Genomic DNA, 22,981 nt, shown 5'->3' on the forward strand with positions numbered 1-22,981 from the left:
GTTCCACGGGGGCGACCTTCTGTCAACGTTAGAAGGACAGTGGGACATGACTGTGCGCCCTGCGGGCCATGGGCCCCGTGACAGTGAGTCCAAGACAAGAAGACAACTTCTCTAACGGGTGAGAGGTTGGATCGGAGGGTCCGCAAAGCTCTTCCTCCAAGTCTAAGACGGATTCAGCAACAAAGACTTCCCAGCAAACGTAAAACAACCCCAAGAAGCCACAGCACAGCCGCCCTCCTACCTGGAAGACGAGGACGCCCATGTGGGACACGGCCAGGTTGATCTTGGCCCCCTCCCTGTCAGAGGCCGTGTGAAACCTGATGCCGTACATTTCCAGCTTCCGGGCAATTTCCAGCACCTGGAAATCCGACTCGGCAGGCGTCTGGCCCCTGTAATAAAAGACAGCATGATCACAGCACTCCTGAAAGAGCGAAACACAGGACAGAAGCGACCAGGAAAACAGACCGCAGAAACAAACCAACAAAGGAGGCTCTGTTCTTCAGAGGGTCGGTCACCCACTGTATGTTTACGTACACATCAAACAGAACACCGCACACGGGCCACGGAAACGTCCGCTTGCTTCTATTCTGTAATCCATTTCCTAGTGGGTCAAATGTTTTCTTTGCACTCATTATATGTTCAGCCTTATAATTTTATCTTAATACAAAGTAATGTGCAAACATTCCGTGCAGAGACAAATAGTAAATAAAGGAAATACCACAGATAACTCTAGTATCTCATTAAACCCATTTCAAAACTTTAAAAAACTATTTTCAAAAAGTACAATTCTAACCATTAGAATACACTTTTATAAAAATGAAATTATCGGGCTTCCCTGGTGGCGCAGTGATTGAGAGTCCGCCTGCCGATGCAGGGGACACGGGTTCGTGTCCTGGTCCGGGAAGATCCCACATGCCACAGAGCGGCTAGGCCCGTGAGCCATGGCCGCTGAGCCTGTGCGTCCGGAGCCTGTGCTCCGCAACAGGAGAGGCCACAACAGTGAGAGGCCCGTGTACCGCAAAAAAAATAAAAGTAAAAAACTAAAATTTATATAAAAATATTTTGCTGAAAAAGTGACTGCTTACTCAGTTACAGCTAAATATTCTCATAAACATTAAGAATATTACATATTGGGGCTTCCCTGGTGGCGCAGTGGTTGAGAGTCCGCCTGCCGATGCAGCGGACACGGGTTCGTGCCCCGGTCCGGGAAGATCCCACATGCCGCGGAGCGGCTGGGCCCGTGAGCCATGGCCATTGAGCCTGCACGTCCGGAGCCTGTGCTCCACGACGGGAGAGGCCACAACAGTGAGAGGCCCGTGTACCGCAAAAAAAGAAAGAAATTATCAAAATGAAGAAAACTATAATCACCACAACAAGTGGTTTTATTGACGCCTCGCACGCGGCCCGCATGGCGCCGAGCAGCTCCAAGGCGTGACGCTCAGGTAAGTCCCAAACACTCCATGTGGGATGTTCCGTTAACAACTCTTTTTTTCTTCTTACTTCTGAATGCCTGCGTTTTTGGATCTTTAAGGAATAACACAACTGTTTGCGTTATGCCATTCTTGTGATTTCCATTCTTTGACTAAAATGTCTGTTCTCTGAAGCTGATATAGACATCTATTAACTTGCATTTGAATAAATCATCTTCAACTAGATGATGATTCCATTGTATATCCACCACATCTTATTTGCCCATTCATCTATTGATGGGCACTGCTTCTGTATCTAGGCTATTGTAAATTACGCTGCTATGAACACTGGGGTGCATATATCTTTTTGAGTTAGTGTTTCTCTTTTCTTTGGGTAAATACCCAGGAGTGGAATTGCTGGATCATATGGTAGCTCTATTTTTAATTTTTATTTATTTATTTTAATTTTTTTAAAAAATTGGAGTAGAGCTGATTTACAATGTTGTGTTAGTTTCAGGTGTACAGCAAAGTGAATCTAATATATCTACTCTTTTTTTCGGTTCTTTTCCCATATAGGCCATTAGAGAGTATTGAGTCTATTTTTAATTTTGGGGGGAAGCTCCATACTATTTTCCATAGTGGCTGCAGCAATTTTCATTCCCACCAACAGTGCACAAGGGTTCCCTTTTCTCCACATCCTTGCCAACACTTATTTCTTGTCTTTTTTAAAAAAATATTTATTTATTATTTATTTATTTTGGCTGCTCTGGGTCTTCGTTGTGGCAACGCAGGATCTTTGCTGCGGCATGTGGGCTCTTAGTTGTGGCATGTGGATCTAGTTCCCCGACCAGGGATTGAACCTGGGCCCCCTGCATTGGGAGCACGGACCTCTGGACCACTAGGGAAGTCCTCTCTTGTCTTTTTTTTCTATCGAAGTACAGCTGATGTACAATGTTATATAAGCTATAGGTGTGCAATATAGTGATTCACGATTTTTCAGGGTTAAACTCCATTTATAGTTATTATAAAATATTGGCTATATTCCCTATGTGTATAGTACATCCTTGTAGCTTATCTATTTTATACTTAGTAGTCTGTACCTCTTAATCCCCTACCCCTATCTCACCCCTCCCCGCTTCCCTCTCCCCATGAGTAACCAGTAGTTTGTTCTCTACATCTGAGTTTGTTTCTTTTTTGTTATATTTACTAGTTTGCTGTGTTTTTAGATTCCACACATAAGTGAAATCGTACAGTATTTCTCATTCTCTGTCTGACTTATTTCACCTAGCACAATGCCCTCCAGGTCCATAGAGGCTGCTGCAAGTGGCAAAGTTTCTGCCTTTTTCACGGCTGAGTAGTGTTCCACTGCACAATACATACACGTCTTCTTTGCCCATTCGTCTGCTGACGCATTGCTTGTCTTTCTGATGGCAGCCGTTCTGACAGGCGTGCGGTGGTGTCTCATGGTGGTTTTGATGTGCACTCCCCTGATGGTTAGTGAGGGTGAGTGTATTTCCATGTGTCTGCTGGCCATCTGTCTGTCTTCTTTAGAAACATGTCTCTTCAGGTCCTCTGCCCAGCTTTTAATCAAGTTGTTTGCCTTTTTCATGTTGAGCTGTATGAGTTCTTTGTATATTTTTGCAGACATATAATTTGCAAATATCTTCTATTCAGTAGGTGGCCATTTGTCTTGTTGATCGTTTCCTTTGCTGTGCAGAAGTTTTTGGTTTTATTAGGTCCCATTTGTTTATTTTTGCTTTTGTTTCCCTTGCCTAAGGAGACAGATCCAAACAAAAACATAGTTGACCCTGAACAACTCGGGGGTTAGGGGCACCAAGCCTCTGCACGTAAGTTACAGCCAGCTCTCTGTATCCGAGGTTCCACATCTGAGAATTCAACCCGCCTGAGACCACGTAGCATGTAGCATCTACTACGGAAAACGGTCCGTGTATAAGGGGACTCACCCAGTTCACGCATATGTTGTTCAACGGTCAACTGTATTGCTAAGACCCACGTCAAAAAATATACTGCCTGTTTTCTTCTAGGAGTTTTATGGTTTCAGGCGTTACATGTAAGTCATCTTTTAAAAACATTTATTTATTATATTAGTTATTTGGTTGCACCGGGTCTTAGTTGCGGCAGCCAGGCCCCTTAGTTGCGGCTCGTGAACTCTTAGTGGTGTGGGATCTAGTTCCCTGACCAGGGATGGAACCTGGGCCCCCTGCATTGGGAGCGTGGAGTCTTACCCACTGTGCCACAAGGGAAGTCCCCTTACGTGTAAGTTTTTAATCCATTTTGAGTTTATTTTTTGTATATGGTGTGAAAAAGGGGTCCAGTTTGATTCTTTCGTGTGTGGCTGTCCAGTTTCCCAATGCTGTTTATTCAAGAGGTTGTCTTCTCCCCATTGTCTAGTCTTGTCTCTTTTCACTCACCCACAAGTGTGTGGGCTCATTTCTGGGCTCTCTGTCCTGTTCCACTGATCTGTGTGTCTGTTTTTATGCCACTTCCTTCCCGTTCTGATGGCTGTAGCTGTGTAGTTGTTTGAAATCAGGGAGTGATTCCTCCAGCTTTGTTCTTCTTTCTCAAGATTATTTTGGCTATTTGGGGTCTTTTGTGTTTCCATACAAACTTTAGAGATATCTGCCACACTTACAAACACATGCACATGTGCATACGAACACACGACGTGCTGGCGCGGAGCCACCTCTCAGGTCTGGTGCTTTACTCCCCTCAAGGCGGGTTCTCAGTGTGACTGAGCATAGACTGGTCACCGTCCCACCGGCCTCCCCATGCATGGGGGGGGTCACGTCATGAACCCCCACCCACCGGGCCTGGCAGTGAGCCTCTCCCACGGGGCTCTGGTCCCCATCCTGAAGCACTCTTCCCTGGGGTCCACGGCCCCAGGCTGTCTTCCTTCTTCTGGCTGCTCGTGGCCCTGTCCTGGGGGCCTCCTTCTCATGGCCTGTGGGGCCTCTCCCCACCCCCGTCCTCCAGGGGCCGTCCTGGCCCCGCCCCGCCTCACCCCTTCCCCCGCCCGCCTCACCCCTGGCCCCGCCCCGCCAGCCTCACCCTGCACAGTGCGCTTTGTCGCCGCTGCCCAGGTGGGACGCTTCACACCGCGGCAACCCCACCCTCCACGGGCGCCCGGCTCCGGCCCTGTGTGTCCTGGAAGGAAGGGGACCCTGCCCCCAACGCTAGGAGCAAATCCCACACAGGTGACCGTCCCCTTTGGGGCAGACCGGGGACCCACTCAGGCTGGCACGGCGAGGGGGCCCTCTGCTCGTCTGGTCCTCGGGGTTTGGGTGTGACACGGGGTGCGGCGCATTCCCCCGCCACCAGCGAGAACCAAGGCAGCCTCAAAAGAGGCCACGCCCCTCGGCGTGGAAGCGGGGCCAGAGCCCTAAGGGCCAGGTGCGCGCTGAGGCCGCGTCTGGGAAAGGGTGGCCCCGTGTGCACAGCTCGGACGCCCAGCGGTGCCCCAAACCGCCACACCCAAGACGGAGCTCAGGCCTTGGCTCCGTGACGAAGGGGGGCCCAGAGCCCAGGGCACGCGTGGCACCGCGGGGTCACGTGCAGCCTCCCGCCAGCAGCTGGGGCTATTACTGGCTCCTAGAACCTTGGGGGCCGTGCCCCCCACCCCCAGGCTGCTGCCTCTGCCGGCACCCTCACGGTCCTCCTGCACCCCATCCTCCCCGCAGAATGGGCTCTGCCTGGCACTGCAGCCCACATGCCACAAGTGACACATCTGTACAGACAGTGCCACCCCGAGCCAGGCACACGAAGGTCCGCTGGTGGCTCTGAGCGGTGAAGGCATGGAAAAGCGCACGGCCCCACAGGGAAGGGCATCCCCGAGGGTTGGAGCCTGGGTCTGCGTTGCCCAACGCCCGCCCTGCACGTGATGTCAGCGCGCTCACCTCTCCGCAGGCTCCCCCACGAGGGGGGCCCAGTCCTCCAGGACCCCTCCCCATCGAGCTCTCCCTCTGGTGAACTCAAGCTCACAACCCCCGGGCCCGCGGCCGCCAGCCCTTCTCACGGCCTCCCCATCTCTCTTCCCCTCTTCCTCCGGGTCGCCCTCACCTCGTCCCAGCGTCAAGCCTTAGGGAAGCCAGGCAGCAGGGCTGCAGCAGGAACCATCCCGCCCCCACCCGACACCTGAGGACTGGGCGCGGCCAGTGCGGGACCCCGTCCACTGCCCCCCCACTTACGGAGGGACGCCAGCACTGCCCGGGGCCCGGGCACCCTCCCAGCCTGTCCCGAAGCGGCCTGTGGACGGAGTCCCGCCCGGCCAGCCGACTGCCCCGACGTCCGGCGGCGCCGACTCACGCGTGCCCCCGATGGAGCTCCAGGATCCGCTCCAGGGCCCGCTCCTGGCCCGGCAGGTACTCGTGGGCCCGCAGGTGCTCCCGGACCAGCGCCTCTTCGTAATCTCCTATTTCCGCTAAGACGAGAAAGTAACAGGCAGTCTTTCTCATGTTTACATGAAGAAAAATACAAGCGTCTGTGCGTGCAAGTGCGTAAATTAAAAGCAGAAGAAAATTATCCTAAATCTGTAGCAAAAAAATATATCCCTTAAATAAACAAAATGTTGTATTTTATTTTTCCACATATTTTATGCTGTTCAAGGCAAACATAAAGGCAGGCGAAGAGAATTCTTTCTGAGTCTTGAAGAGGAAAGATGCTGGTGAGCGGCTCCAGGGAGGGAAACTCTGAGCTTTATACCCTGTTAGCTATGTTTTAAACGTTTTCTCTGTAAGTTGTCTCAAGACTACTGTGACCAGGATAAGGTCCTTTATTTTGTTTCAAGATAATGTATTTTAAATTGTTTCTTCCTTCAGGCCCTCTCAAATTCTTGAGGAACAGTGAATGTTTCTTTCTAATTTCATGTATTTTAAGGCCACACATATTTTCAAAATAGTAGTTAAAGCCCAATAATTTTAAGCAACATACTTTGTTCTGAGACAGTCTCAAATCACAGAAAAGCCGCATGCACAGGATCACAGCTTGGGGTGTGTTTTCTACAAAACGGGACATTCTCATGCATAACCCCGGCAGCACCACCCAGGTAAGGACAAGGCAACCAGCTGCTGCTCCATCCGAGCCTCAGACCCGTTCACGTTTCAGCAGCCGCCTAACTTTAAGGCAAAGGACCCGGTCAGAATCCTACACGGCATCTGGCTGTCGTGGCTCTTTACCGCCCTTCAATCTGAGCAGCACACTTCCAAGGTGGAACTTCCAGGTGGACGAGTTATTCTAAGATAACTCAGCTCGCACAGAGCCCTCAGCAAGAGGCACTACCGAAGGCCGTCCGCACTGCAAAGCCACCTGCTGCCTGAGAGGACCTCAGGACAAATCACAGATAACTAAGCCACTTCGACACCTGTGCTTATGGGTGTGAACGGGTCCCACTGTGCAGGACGGCAAACCTCTGGTAAAATCTGCTATTTGGAGAAGGTGAGTCAGGGGAAGGACCAAGTAAACTGCACACTAACCCATTAACTTAGAAGTTCCTAAAATCCTGGAACCTCTCTATATCATACTTCCTGAGTTCAAATTTCAGAAGTATTCGTTCTATGCCAGGAAGATGCGGTCCAGCCTCTAGTCCAGAAGCCAGGCGGGGATTCCCTTCTGTCTGTCCTGCGGTGGAGGGCAGGGGGGCCGCTGGAGAGCCCGGGCGAAGCGCGCACCTGCTCTCCAGACCCTCCTCTCTTATGCTTCTCCCAGGTCATGCCTGAAGTCACCATGGCGCTCAAACCACCTCCCGCTCTGAGATACTGAAGGGCTTCCTTTGTCCTTCGGGGACTGACACCTGACTTGTCACAGGGGCTGTGACGCTCTCCCCAGAGTCGGGGTGCTGCCTGGCCCCCCCACTGGAGGTCTGAGGGCCACGTGAGACCACGGGGAGGACGCGTGGCCTGTCTCCCCTCCCAGGTGGGAAGTTAACCCTCAGCCCTTCAGAAAAACCTGCAAACTGAACCGCCCGTCCTTTGCTGGTGCCCAGCCTGGGGCAGGTGAGTCAGCCACAGGCGCAGCCATCCCATGTGAGCGCGGGGCCAGCGGGACACTCACCCTGCAGGAGGTGGGACGCCAGGAGGGCAGCCGTGGTGTCCGTGCAGGTCAGACGCTCCTCCAGAAGGTCTCTCTTAAGTTGCAGGGCAAACAAGTATCTAGGAGGGAGTTCCAAGCACAGAGATCAGCTCCAAAGCTTCTGAACACACTTCCCACGTCTGTCTCAGGAGGACACACAGCCCCAGGTCACACCAGAGCAGAAGGCGAGCAAGGGCAGTCACAGGAGCTTAGCGCGTCCACACGGCGGGCGGTCCACACGCTGGGCACACCATAGCCCAGGGCGCCAGATCACCTGGAGCCACACCTTCAAGGGGGAAGCTCACAAATTCGTGCCACTTCTGTGAACACGCACAAAACTGCACTCGCGGTTTGTGTGAAGCAGCAGAAACAGCCAATGAGGGCGAAGCTTCAAGTGTGGCTATGGAGCTGTAAGGCAGATGGATAATGTTCGGTCTTGGCTAGAATCTGAGAAACAGGTAGTTTTGAATTAACTGGTGAGAATGTAACAGAGAGGGTGACCGAAACTATTTATATATTCATTTATTCCATGAGCAAATAATCCCCAAGCACATATATGCTCCAGGTGCTGTTCTGGGAGCTGGAAATACCATGGGGCGCAGGGCAGATGCCCCGCCCTTGTTGGGGGTCCACTCCAGCGTGAGCCGTCAGCGCTTACTGTGCTCTCTTAAACTTGGAATGTACACACCCTTGGCCTTAAGCAATCCCACCACTATGAACTTTTCTACAGAAACACTTCCAGAGTTCACAAAGATACGTGGACAAGCATGTTTATTTGCAGCATTACAGCAGAGAAAAGCTAGAAACAATCTAAATTTGCACTAACATGAGACTGGCTAAATAAATTAGGTTACAGCCATACATACCAATACGGAAAGACATCCATGGCCTGCCATGGATACGTGGGGGAAAAAGAAACTCCAACTGCAGTTCTCTGTGTAGAGTTTGATACTGTTTTGTAAAATAACGACTTTAAAGCCCCACGTCTACTGGCATACCGCTGTGAATTCATCTGGAAGACTCATGTCCAAGCGTTAACACTTCTGGGAAGGGTGGGTGGGCAGGGAGTGAAGAGGAACGCTGACTTTTTACTCTACGTAACTTTAAAGTTTTTCTTCTTTTACCACAAACATGCAGTTTTTTAATAAATAAAAAGATGACCTTTTGCATAAACCCGGCTTGGACCCAGGACACGGAATTAGGTTAACACTTCCTGTTACTCACCAATGTCTAGGAACAAAAAGTGATTCTCTCAAAGGGGACTTCCTGGTAAATGTGAGGTGTTTAATACACTATTAAGACAAGCTCTGTGCTCACTCGTAAGGTGTTTTCTGCCGTCCTGGGGTTCAGCTCCTAACCCGTAAAGATGAGACTAGAGCCTTGCGGTCTCTACGTGTCCTCGCAGCTGAGTCTATGACTTTGTGATTCAGAAGCGGTTGGCAAAGACTTTCTAAGCAGAGGTTCTAAGACTCTGAGGACCCAGGTATAGATCCACATTTGGTCAGGAAGCTACTCTGTTACTACTGCATCATCATCATAGCTCTCTCTTATCTAACTTCTGACTCCGGGTTTTGAGTTGATTTTTAGGTTTTTGCTTTATTCCTCATGATAAAATCAGTACATAAAATACAAGGAAAAAAACCACTTCCATAATCTTATTGCCCAGATGAAACAACTGCAAACATTTTCTTTCAAAGAATCAATCGTGAATTGAAAAGCGTAGCAGAAAAGAAATCACCTAAAGTATTTCTGCTCCATATATCCATGAGGACACTCCCAAGTAAGTGTATTTTGTTGGTTAAAAAAGTAAAGGAATGGGCGAAATTCCTACCGACTTCATGCACAGGCACAGATCTATGGAGAATATCTGTTCAGCAGTGCCCTCAAACACCATTTTTAATTCTCAAATTTGTGCCATAACCATTCTTCCAAACCCTGTTTGCATTTGTGTCTGTGCAAGAGTGAAAATGCAAAACTATGACACCTTGGTTACAGCTTTGACACAGACACTAGGCTCGTTCTTTGAATAAACAACCCTGACCAGGTGCTTAGGTAAAGCACAGGTGCTGTCGGGGACACAGGTGAAGGAGGACCCTGCCCACGGCAGCTCTGGGTCAGTCAAGCTCTTTACCGTGTATATTCTTCTTGCAACTGACCCGGATCAGGTGGGAAAAATTTCACTGCTAGGCGAAGCACTGTATTCTTTGGCCCTATAAAAAGAAAAATTTTAAAGTCCACAAATAAGGTCACACTCTGTATCTGCTATCTTTCTGCATATTCTGGTGTGACTGAGCTAGTGCTTTCAAATGGACTGTTAAGGCAAATCTTTTCAAGTAAGAGGATGTTAAGAAATTTCCTCTGCGTGAAATTGTTAGTCCTAAGTACCAGTCACATATAGCAAAGAAAAAATTGAAAACTTTTGCTTTAAGTAGAGATGGCTAAAAGAACCCCTAAAAACAAGCAGGAAACTGCACATTAAAATCTTAAAATGTATTCTTCTTTATATTTTCGGAGTAAAAAAGTGATTAAAAAAATAAAGGTGTTTATACTATTAGTCACAGTAATAATTTTAAAAGCCTGGGAGTTCCCTGGTGGCCTAGTAGTTAGGACTCCGGGCTTTCACTGCCAGGGTCTGGGTATGATCCCTGGTTGGGGAAATGAAATCTTGTAAGCCATGTGGCAAGGCCAAAAAAAAATTAATAATAAGGGCTTCCCTGGTGGCGCAGTGGTTGAGAGTCCGCCTGCCGATGCAGGGGACACGGGTTCGCGCCCTGGTCCTGGAAGATCCCACATGCCGTGGAGCGGCTGCCCCTGTGAGCCATGGCCGCTGAGCCTGTGCGTCCGGAGCCTGTTGCTCCGCAACGGGAGAGGCCACAACAGTGAGAGGCCCGCATACCACAAAAAAAAAAAAAAAAATTAATAAAAAGGCCATTATTTTTGAAATCCTTATATACTTTAGTGAAAGAAAAATGTTATCATTCACTATACTGAACTAGAACAACCTGATTACTGTAAAGAAAAAGTGTAGGATATTAGCTTATCTGAGTGTTTTAGCTTTATTGAAATTTTATAATAACACAGCCACATGATTTCCACCACAAGAGGAACTGTTTTGCTAAACTGCTATGGCAACCGAAATGGCCTTTGCTTATCAGTGAACAAAAGTCCCTTCCATACAACCTCTTCTCCGCAATTTAGTCCTAGAAAACTTACAGGTGAATTCAGGACTAGAGATTTCACCCCGTATGTCTTTTCATAACTTAGAAACTGCACACTTATTTTTGGCCAAAGATGAAGGCAATATCGAGCAGCATATCCTATTTCTTCCAAATTTGAGGCAAGTAACTGAGAACTGAGTTAAACGACACCCCACCCTCCACGTCTTACAGTTTAAAGCTAAACGGCAAAGTGACCTCCAAGTTCTCCTGCTGCTGGCGTCACCATGCTGCTGCCCAGAGTGGTGACGACCATGATCGTCCGAATGTGCCTTGAATTTGGACAGTCAAGGACAAAGCATCTTAGGTGAGCAGAGCTTTAAAGAGTTAAGAAAAGGACTTACTTCGTACTTGTCTAACGATGGGTTTCATAGGTTCAAGCCAGATCTAAAGAGGATTTAAGAAAAGATATCAAATCCATTAAATTATTTCTCTATTTAACAAGAATGTTACAAAACACAAATGTTTATAATTAAGGGAGATATTTAAGGCAAGAGTATTTTGGCCCTGCTGCTCTTGGACACACGTCGAATCCTGATGTAACAGAGTACAGCAGGGCACGCTTTGGGAGGCGTGGAACAGGATGCTGCCAACCACCCCACGTCACAGAGGCTGCTGTCGCCGTGCACAGGACCGGCACCCAGAGCTCTGTGTGTGCGTGCTGGGGCTGCTATCTGTCAAGACCAAACAAGTATCGGCCACCTGCTGCCTTTGTAAACAGCGAGCTGATGAGAGGGTTACTGTGCGACAGGGGTAGAAAGGGGCTCTACAGTGCTGACATGCTTTTTGAACTAATGGGTTCATTTGGTTTCTTTAAAACAGTTCCACCTGTAAATATTAAAGCTCCACACTTTTATGGTTCACCTAGTAAGTAAAATGAGGCATAACCAGTTTAGTAAAGCAGTTTGCTCAAAATCCACTCTTGAAATGATCATCACACACGATATACTCTAGCTGCTTTTATAACTTATAAAGAAAGGATTTCCTTGGCACATGTGCTAGTAGATTGAAAAAAATTAGGGGGGATGCCAATTCAGGCTTAGGTAGAAGGCAAATATATTCCCTACAGCTGTAAATAAAATACTTTAATAGCACAGCTTTGGTAACAACAATGTGCCCTGCTTGTTATCATTCCAGGAGGTCCTCAAAGGTCTCTGGCCCGGATGCATCATCACAAGCACCTGCAGCCCACCTACCGCCTATCTCCAAAAGCAGATGAGAAGCACATACCCAGCAGGACTGGACGTTTTGAAACTCCAAGCCGAAGTAGTCACATTCTATCAGATTCAGGCGCTTCCACACCTGGGTCAGTAACACCTGGCCATAGCATTTAGGCTGTGGTGAGACAGACGAGAAGAAACACGAGGAGGGTTACACGACTTTAGACAACAAAGATTTACGAACACTGTGGCATAAAGTCCCTTCCCACACGCAGAACTTCATTATATTTAACTTCTTGCTTCGCTTTCCTTTCTGACGAGGCGCACAAACTGTCACAAAGCGAACAGATGAACCTGAGGCTCTGTGCTCAGGAACTGAGGCATCAGTAAAGCTAAAAGCGCCTCCATTCTACTTTCTCAGAGCGTGTGGAGTCACATTTCTTTGTAACTTTAAGGTGGTAGGAACCATTCTTAGCCTCAGTAAACATTTTATCCAACAATTCTGATATCTACTAAAACGGTGAGCCTCATAGTTCATGTTTGCATGAGATCCCGTGGATAACTTAGCGTCTGGCAGCCTTTCCCACAGGGAGAAGAGCATGAACTAGGCAACAAACCAGGTGGGGAGCCGGCCCTCCACTCTGCTCACAAAGATCAATTCCAGTGGACTAAAGGCAGAGGAGAATGTTTCCATAATCTTGGGCTGAGTACAGTCTCCTAAGCGGAGCACAAAGGAAAGATTGATAGATCCGGTTAAGTAGAAATGAAACATTTCTGAATAGAAAGACACTGAACAAAGTTACAAACTAGAATCATGCTGAAAAAATTATAACTTACGTCTCATGCTGCTCTTATGAAGCAATACAAATGGTCTTAGGCATACAAAAAGGTACTCAAGGGACTTCCCTGGTGGTCCAGTGGGTAAGACTCCATGCTCTCAATGCAGAGGGCCCCGGGTTTGATTCCTGGTCAGGGAACTAGATCCCGCATGCATGCCGCAAGTAAGAGCACACAGGCCACAATTAAGAGTCCGCATACTGCAACTAAGAGTCTGTAATGCCACAACTAAGACCCAGCGCAACCTAAATAAATATTTAAAAAACCAAAACCAAACAAACAAAAAACCCAAAAAGGTACTCAAGCCCTCTAGCAATAAAATAGATTAAACAGTGAGGTGTCACTTTTCACCCATCAAAGAGGTTATGATGATGCCAAGAGTGAGTGGCGTGGCCATGGGAAGACAGCCACACACCTGCTGGGATAATGTGAAAACACTTTCCAATCTGAAGTGTATACATGTACCTTTGCCACAGCAACTCCGCTTCTACTTCCTCCTACAGATAGCCCAAAACAACTGCACAGAGCTAAACACCAAGGACAAACTAGCAAAGAACTGGCAAAATGAGTAATGGCGTATCCCTAATTAAAAATTACGCATCCCTGGGCTTCCCTGGTGGCGCAGTGGTTGAGAGTCCGCCTGCCGATGCAGGGGACACGGGTTAGTGTCCCGGTCCGGGAAGATGCCACATGCCGCGGAGCGGCTGGGCCCGTGAGCCATGGCCGCTGAGCCTGCGCGTCCAGAGCCTATGCTCCACAATGGGAGAGGCCGCAGCAGTGAGAGGCCCGCGTACCGCAAAAAAAAAAAAATAATAAAAAAATAAAAAAGAAAAAAAAATTACGCATCCCTTAAAAGGAACACAGAAATTCTGTATGGACCATCACAGAATAAAGTCAAGACTACAGTTCAGTCAGGAAGAAAGGTTTCCATTTCTACACAGTATGATTGCCTTTCATAGAACACACCCTCTGTTAACACACAGCAGAAACAGGTCTGGAAGGCTGTGCTCTATGTCTCTCAGGGACTGAACAGAGTGTGGGATGCAGACAAGGACTTCCACTTTCACCTCAATCATTAACTTGTCTTAGTCATTAACGTCTAAAGTTTTCATCAGTAGACATGTTATTTTCACAATTAAAATATAATACACACAAGTGGGTGGGGAGGGAAACGTCCACTATTTAACCATTAGATTTTCTCTCCGTGTGCTCAGGAAGTGCTAAGGCTCCTGAAATGAGAATTGTTATTTGAAGGGATAAAAACCCGCCCTTCTGGGCTTCCCTGGTGGCGCAGTGGTTGAGAGTCTGCCTGCCAACGCAGGGGATACAGGTTCGTGCCCTGGTCTGGGAAGATCCCACATGCGGCGGAGCGACTGGGCCCGTGAGCCACAATTACTGAGCCTGCGCGTCTGGAGCCTGTGCTCCGCAACAAGAGAGGCCGCGATAGTGAGAGGCCCGCGCATCGCGATGAAGAGTGGCCTCCGCTCGCCACAACTAGAGAAAGCCCTCGCAAAGAAACGAAGACCCAACACAGTCATAAATAAATAAATTAAAAAAAAAAAAAACAAAAAACCCGCCCTTTGTCCTAACAGAAGCTCACAGAGAATCACAGAGCAGAACGAGCACCTCATCAGGACAGGAAGGTGAGCTACAGTGTGACCTCACGCTGAAAGTACAATTAGTAGGGAACACACACGCAGGTCTCGCTGGGTTCCGTTCCTATGACGTCCCTCAGAGCATCACAGTAGAGCTCCCTGTGACAGAGCAGGTGCTGGGGAGGCCATGCAGTGCCCTGCAGGCCCCGTGTCACCGCAGGGACCACCCACACTGGGGCCCCTACATGGTTAACCGGTCAGAAATCACAGATTCTGCTGCAACCCACCCCTGACCCCACGACCCCTGGGTGTCTGACCCCACAGAAGTCCTCTCAAAGCCACGTCACCCCTCCCCCAGGATGGGCCAGGGCACCCCAGTCCCACCCCCAGCCCCCGCCCAGGGCTGGGTGCACACCTCCCTGTCGGGTCGGCCTAAGGGGGGGGGGGGGCGTGTCCTCTGAGAACCCGCTAAGGTGCCCTTGACCTCCGCTAGCTCCCCCAACAGTCACATCACGCGGCCCCCGGACAAGGTGCTGGTGGCACTGAGACTGGTTCTCACCCGCCCTGGGCTCCCCACCCCGTCTGCGGTCGGACGGGAGGCGGCACAGCCGTACCCGAGCCGCCCACCCCACTACCCGCCGGCCAGCCCTCCACCTGCAGTGAGCGCGGCCTGAGCTCTGCTCTGGGGCCGTCCCAGTGGGACTACGGGCACCAACCACGGCACGTGTGTGACACGAGGTTGCTCACGACACAATGCTGCCTGGCACCGCCCAACACCCAGGGCAGGGGCTGTATATCGGGGCACAAAGCACATGAGTTACACATGTATTTGTATGTATATGCACATATGTACACACATTTATGGAGACACGAAAACACATACATGTATAATGCACACAAGAATGGACACACATACATACACACATGCATGGGTATACATACGGACACACATAAACACATGTGGGGATATGCGTATATAAATGCTCATGTATGATACACACATATACACAGACCTGAATGGACAACTATATATATTTAACTTCCTGAATTGGAATAATTTTCTTTTTTTTTTTTTGCAGTACGCGGGCCTCTCACTGTTGTGGCCTCTCACGTTGCGGAGCACGGGCTCCAGACGCGCAGGCTCAGCGGCCATAGCTCACGGGCCCAGCTGCTCCGCGGCATGTGGGATCTTCCTGGACCGGGACACGAACCCGTGTCCCCTGCATCGGCAGGCGGACTCTCAACCACTGCGCCACCAGGGAAGCCCTGGAATAAATTTTACTAAACTAAAAAAGTTTTCCAAGTCAATTACTAGCCTATGTTCAGGTAACAAAAAGAATTTTGTATTCTCCGTGTGTCCTGAAATACATAATCAATTCCCACAAAAACCATCAGAAACAGGTGTCTTCACAAACCATGAAGGCACAGACATCTCCAAAGATATTTAAATTAATCCAAGGTGACACAGATGGCGGGGCGGGGTGGGGGGGGAGGGAATCCCTTAAATTTGCTTTATGGAAAAGAACCCCCAAACTCCAAACAAATCCACATATACACACACATTCCCCAAGAGAAAGATTCCTCCTTATGGATGTCAATGGAAACATCCCAAGTAAAGTATCAGCAAACATAACCTGGCAAAAACAGAAAGAGTGACACATCATAGCCAAGTAAACTTATTCAAGAGAGAGAGGATAATTCAACACACCATTAGGAGATCTAACATTAACCTGCAGAAAAATATCCTACGGTTATTCCCAGAACCTGAGACTCTGAGAAGGCATCTGATAAAATTCAATTCTTAATAAAATAGGAAGAGAGGCATGATTCCCTAACATCTAACAAGACGGGGTGGCTGCCCCTAACCGCACATTCCATCACTAACTCTAAATGCCAGCACCAAAACAGGAAGAAACGGGAGGCAAAAAAACTGGAAAAGAGGAAGCAAGGTGTCATTACTTGCAGGTATGATACTTTACTTTGAAAATCCAAGAACATCAACTAGAAAACTATTATAAAAAAGATGAAATTCAGTTAGGTGATGGGGGAAAATTATTATACGGATATCACCAGGCTTTTCAGGATAGAGAGGAAGAAACAACCACATTTGTAACAGCAATGAAAAAACTGAAATATCTTGGAATAAACTTACAATAAAAGAAAGCCTTACGGCGAAAATTTTAAAAACACTGTCAGGAGACTGAACAAGGGGCGGAAGTGGACGGCGCCACCTTCTTGGAGAGAAACACCCTCGGAGACGTCAAGCTTCCTTCCATTAATCCACAGATTCCATGCGGCCCTAATAAAAGTACCAAGAGGATTCTTTAAGGAACCTGAGAGGCTGATTCTACAGTTGATGTATTTTTTAAAATGCAAGAATGGTCAGGAAAATTCTGAAAAAGAAAATTAAGAGAGGATGAGCCTCAGCAGATAGTCAAACTGTTGAAAAACTATAGTAATTAAAACATTTGGTACTGGTGCATATGTCCACACAGACAAATCAATGGAATAGAGTAGGAGGTGAAGAAATATACCCAAACACATAAAACAGTGGAGTGCCTGGTAACAGTGACATTTCAAATCAATCAGTGAGAGGAAAACAGATTATTCAATAAATATTATTAGGTATCCATCTGGAAAAAACTAGGCTGTACCCTTATCTGGCATAATAATTTCAAGATGAATAAAACATCTAAACACAAAAATATCTACCCATCAAAGTACTGCAGTGAGATAAATCTGTTTTGTACTCCACATGGGGAGAGGCTGTTTTCATTTCACTCCAGCAGCTAAAAGCCATCACAGGAGGCTTGAGAGACTGAACACAAAAATAAAAACCTCTGCACAGAAAGAAGCACTGTAAAGTCAAGACTTCTTCAAAGATAAACAGGGGAAAAACTTTGATAGCTCGTATCACAAAGGGTTAATTTCTTTAAAACATGCCAAACTGCAACGGAATAGAAAAATGGGCAAAAGGACAGGCTGTTCACAAAAACAGAAACCTAAATGACGTTTAAACACACAATTAGAGATGTGCAAATCAAACCTACACTGAGATCCCACTTTTCGTGTATCAGCTGGGCAGAACTCAAGAGTGTCTGAAAGCACCATGTCAGGGAGCAGAGCAAACAGGCACCCCCCGTGGGACCATGCGAGCAAACTGGGACCACCTCTGTGGAATCACGATGGAGCTACCTACCAAAATTTAAATGTCCACACCATGCTTTTAAAAACCCCACTTCTAAACAGTATTTCAGGGGATTCCTTGGCAGTCCAGTGGTTAGAACTCTGCACTCTCACTGCCGAGGGCCCAGGTTCAACCCCTGGTGGGGGAACTAAGATCCTGGAAGCCACGTGGCACGGCCAAAGGAAAAAAAAAGTATTTCACAGGTGCAAAGCTATGCATATAGAACAACATTTGTCACAATAATGCTTCTAATAGCAGACAATTAACCATACCCTAAATCTGCAGCAAACCCGGCGACCCTTGCGGCGGGTGGACGAAGCCGCTCTCTCTGCACTGAAGTGAGCAGACCGCCAAGGTAAACTGTTAGCATAAAAAACCTGGGTGCTGAACAACGCACACACCACCACAGCATGGGGGGATATAAATATAGATATAAATCTATACATACGCATGTACATACTGTAGGTAAACGCACAGACTCTCTCTGAAGGGGCAGTTAACTAGGAACAGTTGTTGGTTCCAGAGAACTGAACCACGTGACGCAGAAAGGACTTAACCACAAAAGAATGTCTGATAAATGGACCACCTGAAAATCAGAAACTTCTGTACATCAGAAGACACTGTTAAGACAGGAAAATGGCAAGTCACAAACTAGAAAATATGTGCAATACGAAAGTCCAACAAAGGTCATGAAGCCAACACATATTTAAAGATCTACAAATCATAAGGAAAAGGTAGACAGTCCAGTTAAACAGAAGTGGGCAGAAACAGCTGAACAGGCACTTTCAAAACAGCATTATCTAAATGGCCAATAAACAGTAAGAAAAGCTGCACAGCATGATGTCAGGGAACACAGGCTCAACCAGACGCCCTCCAGGATGCTAAAGAGGAGAGGACTGGCAATACTGACACTGGCAAGAACGTGGGGAACCGCATGCAGGTCGCGTCCAGGCTGATGTGGGTGCAGGTCTGCAGGTCTCCTGGGGAAAGCGGCGGCCAGACCTGCCCTACGGCTGCGCAGTCCCAGTCCCGGGGTACGCTGAACAGAAGTGTCTGCTTACGTACAGCGAAACACACGTTTGAGAACGTTCACAGCAGCTTCACTTATAGGCAAACCCTGACAAGAGCTGAAATGTCAAACTGGATGGATAAACGATATATGGTTTGTTGACACGATGGAATATGACCCAGTGATGGAAAAAAGAGACCACTGCTTCATGCTTCATGCAGCAATACTGGTTACTGATAAATGTCAGCGCACACACCATATGACTGTCTCTGTACCAAACTGAGTATCTGGCAAAACCATTTTATAGTCCTAAAGATCAAAACAGCAGCTATTTGGGGGCTGTAAGTGGCTGGCAGGGGCACAAGGGAGCCTGGGGTCCATCTCCACCAGGGGTGGGGAGCAAGTGCACACACGTCAGCTCACCAAGCTGCACACGAAGGGCTGCACACCTCACTGTGCAAGTGACACCCTGGTACGAAAGTCACCACAAGGAAAATAAGAGGTCAAACATCCTTGGGAGTTCCTGAAAGCTGACCTTTCACCTTTTACATTAATCCTTCTAGAGTTGCTCTGAGGCATCAGGACGCACAGGGCACGAGGCACCTGGTTCCACCGCTGGACGGCCCTGCCTGGAAAGAGTTCCCAGCCTTTGGCCAAAATGCCTTTGCCTAAATCCTCCCCTGATCCATCTCCTGCAGACATGGTCCAGTTTGTCAAGGGCCCTTTCAGAAAGGTCACCCAGAACAGAACACACCGGAAAAGCCCAAGTCCAGCGTGGCGCTCCACGCGGAACAGACTCACTGGAGCCCATGACCTGTGCAAACGCAGGGACCTGGGGTCAGAACGTGGATCTCCGTGAGAGCCTGACGCTCACGCACACACCAGCCCGTTCCAGTTTATAAACAATCGTTTCTCAAAGTGCTCAACATGAGAGACAGAGAGACTTTTTTAGACCACAGGTTTTGGGAGAGCAGAAACCATATCTTGAATTTTGTTCAATAATTAACAATTCACCGCACGTGTAGAGACTTTCAATAGAATGAGTTCTCCTTGGGGAAAAAATACGAGGTGGTTCTTGATACTTAAATTATAAAAGAGCGTCAGGAGGTTCTTGGCGCACAAAGTAATTTACAGGACAGGCACTGAGATGTCTGTTAATGAATCAATCCCATAATAACTGGGACAACCCCTTCCATTATGACCATAGGTACTGAAGTCCAACCCAACGTCATTTATTAAAAGACAGGGCAATCCATCCTGAGCAAAAGGATCAGGTGTGGGTGAGGTGCTCCGTGGGCTGCACGCAACTCGGGAAAGCGAAGCGGGAGGGCAGAGCTGCGAGTCTCCGGCCGCTCCCAGCTGCCCTTGGGCCCTCTGTCCCTGCAGCGACACAAGACGCACAGCTCCCGGGCGTGTGAAGAATTTTAGGAAGATGCTGAACGGTTATTTTCCAAACCTAAAGAGGACAAAACTAGAAGAAACAGTTTAATCGACAATTTAGACATCAGCTAAAAATATAGAGAGGCATCGATGGTCAAGATGATGAAAGGTGAAAGAATTGGCGTGCTGCCCGATCAGCGCCCAGACGGCAGAGACAGTGACCTGACCAAGCCTGGTCACCCTCTGCCCGACGTGGATGAGAAACCAGGGGTTTTCCTGAGACATCTTCCGGCGCCTTGGTTTCATCACGAGGAACAAGTTGCATCATGCGGCCGCAGGAGCACAGACCTGGAGCTGGAATCCTGGCTTTCCGCTTGGTGGCTATGCTGGGCCTGGGTTTTCCTCATTTGAAAAATAAATAATTCTTACCCTGAAAGGGTTTTCTGGGGCTGTCACGAAACCACGTATGAACACTGCCCCACGGGACGCCTGGCACAAGCCGGGTGTGTTGTCTGCACACGCGCAACAGTGTCAGCACTGCACAAAATATCTTCTAACTGTGCACAGAGAGAGCTCCCACCCCCGAGGACCGTCCGTCCAGGTCTTGTGCTTGTTCATCAAGTGTGCACAGTCTCCTCCTGACACGTGTCTGGAAAGAGGCACTCGTTTCATCTGCCTGGAGCAGAAGAGGAAGCAGACGGGGCAGGGAGCCCCTGGACTCTGCACGGGGAGCATGCTTCTCGCAGGCAGCCAGTGGTTTCTCCCTCCTGTCAACACCTATGCAAACACATAGTGCGGACTATGTTTTGTACAGTGTAGTTTAAGAGTATTTCAACATTACTTGCCAGGATAATTTTCTACAGGTTCATTCCTCTCAATTTTTACAGGAGCGTCACAACCACGACTTGGCTGGTGCAATATGGCAGCTCTGTTCTGTGTCCCTTGTATCTGTCACACGTCCATCTCTGCCTTCTCATGTCTTCCATACTCAGAGCTTACCTTCTGTTCCTAAAAATACAGACACTGACCATCAGTCGGACTGCAGTCTGCACAGTCTGTGCCTACAGGGGCGGATGGTCAGAGGGAATGAGGCTGCCTGACCAGCATGGAGGGCGTCTGAGCACCGGCATCCCCGACAGACAACAATGGAGAGACCGACTTCACAGCCCAAACCAGGGCGGGGCTTCAAACACCAAGCCAGAGGAGACACGGCATTAATAACACAACCAAAGTACGATACAGGTTACAGACATTTTGTTCAGTGTTTCCATTTTTCCAGTTGGTCACAACGGCAGAGCTCTTCTCCAAGCTTAGACATAAAGCATATTGTTAAATATCTACATAGACAAAAGTACCATTAAAGATTTTGTCTGGATGGAAATGGGTTACAGCAGCTTCGCTAACAGTACTTCTTTCTTCTCTGTCTTAGCAGCGTGGGAAGATCCTTCTTGAAAAGCCTGACTTTGTCCTGCAGCTCGTTGCTCCATGTGCCCGTCTACAGCTCATTTGTCAAACCACAGCTCCTCCGTCTCTGCTGCTGGACTGAAACTCACATCTCCACTGCTAGCTTCAGGACTTGAGATTTTTCTTGTCTAATGATTAGATCAACCCCGAACTTCCTTTTATAATATTAGACTGTGCAATGAAGATAATCTTGCGAGCTCAGAGGAAACTGTAGCCACATTCATTCGGGACGCTCTGAAAGGTCACCGCGCTTCTGACGGGCATTTCCCTCTCCCTCTGGCTCACGCTCAAGTCTGAGATTCTCACATATTCCTCAAATGCTGTATCACCAGAGACCCACTCCCTCCTGCGCTGAAGGCCACAGGAGCTGTGTGAAGCTGGAGGACATGAAGACATCACTGCTACGTGTGCTTATCAGGGAGGGGACACAGTGTCCTTGGACAGAGGCACCAAATGAGCTCACACATCCGTGGATCCGCTGGTTCCCCAGCTCCTCCTACAATAGCTTCCCCGAAACTACTCGAGGAAACAGGACAGCTTAAATCCCCAAATAAGACCCTGTTAGTACGGGTGAGCTAGTTATCTCTTTATTGCCCCTCTGCTCCAAGCCCGCCCTTCTTTGTGGCTTTGTGACCCTGGGACAGGACCTGCAGACATCTCTCTCTGACCAGCTGGAGACAGCACAGGAAGAGAGGGCCTCTCTCCCTGCTTCTGGGCTCTGGGCTCACAGCTGCTGGCCTGTGCAGGAGGCCCAGAAGCGACTCTCTCTCAAGCTCCGGTCCCACCGCTGGGCAGCTCCTGCCCGCAGCCTGTTCCTCGGGCCCTTGGTCTGAGCCTTGGGCTTGGGGGCGGCGGCAGCTGACTGCACTCCCTGCTCCGCATCCTGCGGGCTCCCCTCCCCGCTTCATAGTTACTGTCTGTTACCAGTTAACAATTGTTGCATTTCCCAGTTCACAGGGCAGGTGTATTCTGTCTCCTGACCCAGACCCTGAATAACTCGGCACACAGACCCTGGACGACGCCCACGGCGTGCACAGCCTAGGCAGGAGAGAGTTCCAGAACTGGGGGGAAAGCCAAATCCACAGCAAGCCTCCTGCAGCTCGTCCAAACGCGCACAGTTAGCACAACAGCCGCGACGTGACGGCGGCAGAAGCTCGTGACCAGATGAGGCTTAAACGCCGAACAGTGCGCATTAAACGCCGACAGCACGTAGACGTCTGTCCTGCGGGGTGCTCTCACGAGCGGGGGGAGGGGGCGACAGCAGAGAAGCAGAATCCGTGATGAGCATCCTAACAAGACCCTGTGGAGGGGGGAGGGGCTGAGGTGTGAGCACAGAAGGAGAGAGACGGGAACCCCCCTCCCAGCTCCGGGAAGGACCATCCCGTCTCCTCCCACCAGAGCGAGGGCGCTGGTGACCCGGGTAAAAGAGGCCGCATGTCCCCACCACATCCTTACGTAGTTTATGTCCCATGGCGGCAGCCAAGGAAGCAACCTGATACTTCTGATGAGTTTTAGTAGCTGGGCGATCAACCCGCTATTTTTTTTATCCCTTGTCTTTAACTTACCATCAGGGAAAAATAAAACGGAGGGTGTATCTTAGCGGTGAATCTCCTAGAGCAGCCAGTGTCTCGGGTGATTCCT

General features: G+C 48.8%; 1 protein-coding gene across 12 annotated transcripts in view; it reads right to left on the bottom strand.

Annotated features, from left to right (window-relative positions):
• Window positions 1-22,981, bottom strand: part of FARP2 (FERM, ARH/RhoGEF and pleckstrin domain protein 2) — a 92,336-nt gene that overhangs the window by 41,326 nt on the left and 28,029 nt on the right. For 10 of the 12 annotated variants that reach the window (XR_003434732.1, XM_027116161.1, XM_027116189.1 and 7 more), the window contains 6 exons: window positions 11,939-12,043; window positions 11,053-11,095; window positions 9,625-9,703; window positions 7,476-7,573; window positions 5,733-5,847; window positions 242-389 (listed from right to left, as the gene is read on the bottom strand). Coding sequence is in view for 11 of the 12 variants with exons in the window: in XM_027116161.1 (XP_026971962.1) it covers window positions 242-389; window positions 5,733-5,847; window positions 7,476-7,573; window positions 9,625-9,703; window positions 11,053-11,095; window positions 11,939-12,043 (588 nt within the window). In the remaining variant the exon portion in view is untranslated. Of the gene's footprint in view, window positions 1-241; window positions 390-3,841; window positions 4,404-5,732; window positions 5,848-7,475; window positions 7,574-9,624; window positions 9,704-11,052; window positions 11,096-11,938; window positions 12,044-20,305; window positions 20,710-22,981 lie in introns of those variants that run through there. The other 2 variants (XM_027116196.1, XM_027116216.1) reach the window with 2 other exon arrangements.

The sequence above is a fragment of the Aethalodelphis obliquidens genome, unplaced genomic scaffold (assembly GCF_003676395.1).
Source record: "Aethalodelphis obliquidens isolate GAN/ISIS:26980383/991018 unplaced genomic scaffold, ASM367639v1 scaffold2, whole genome shotgun sequence".
Taxonomy (NCBI): Eukaryota; Metazoa; Chordata; class Mammalia; order Artiodactyla; family Delphinidae; genus Aethalodelphis; species Aethalodelphis obliquidens.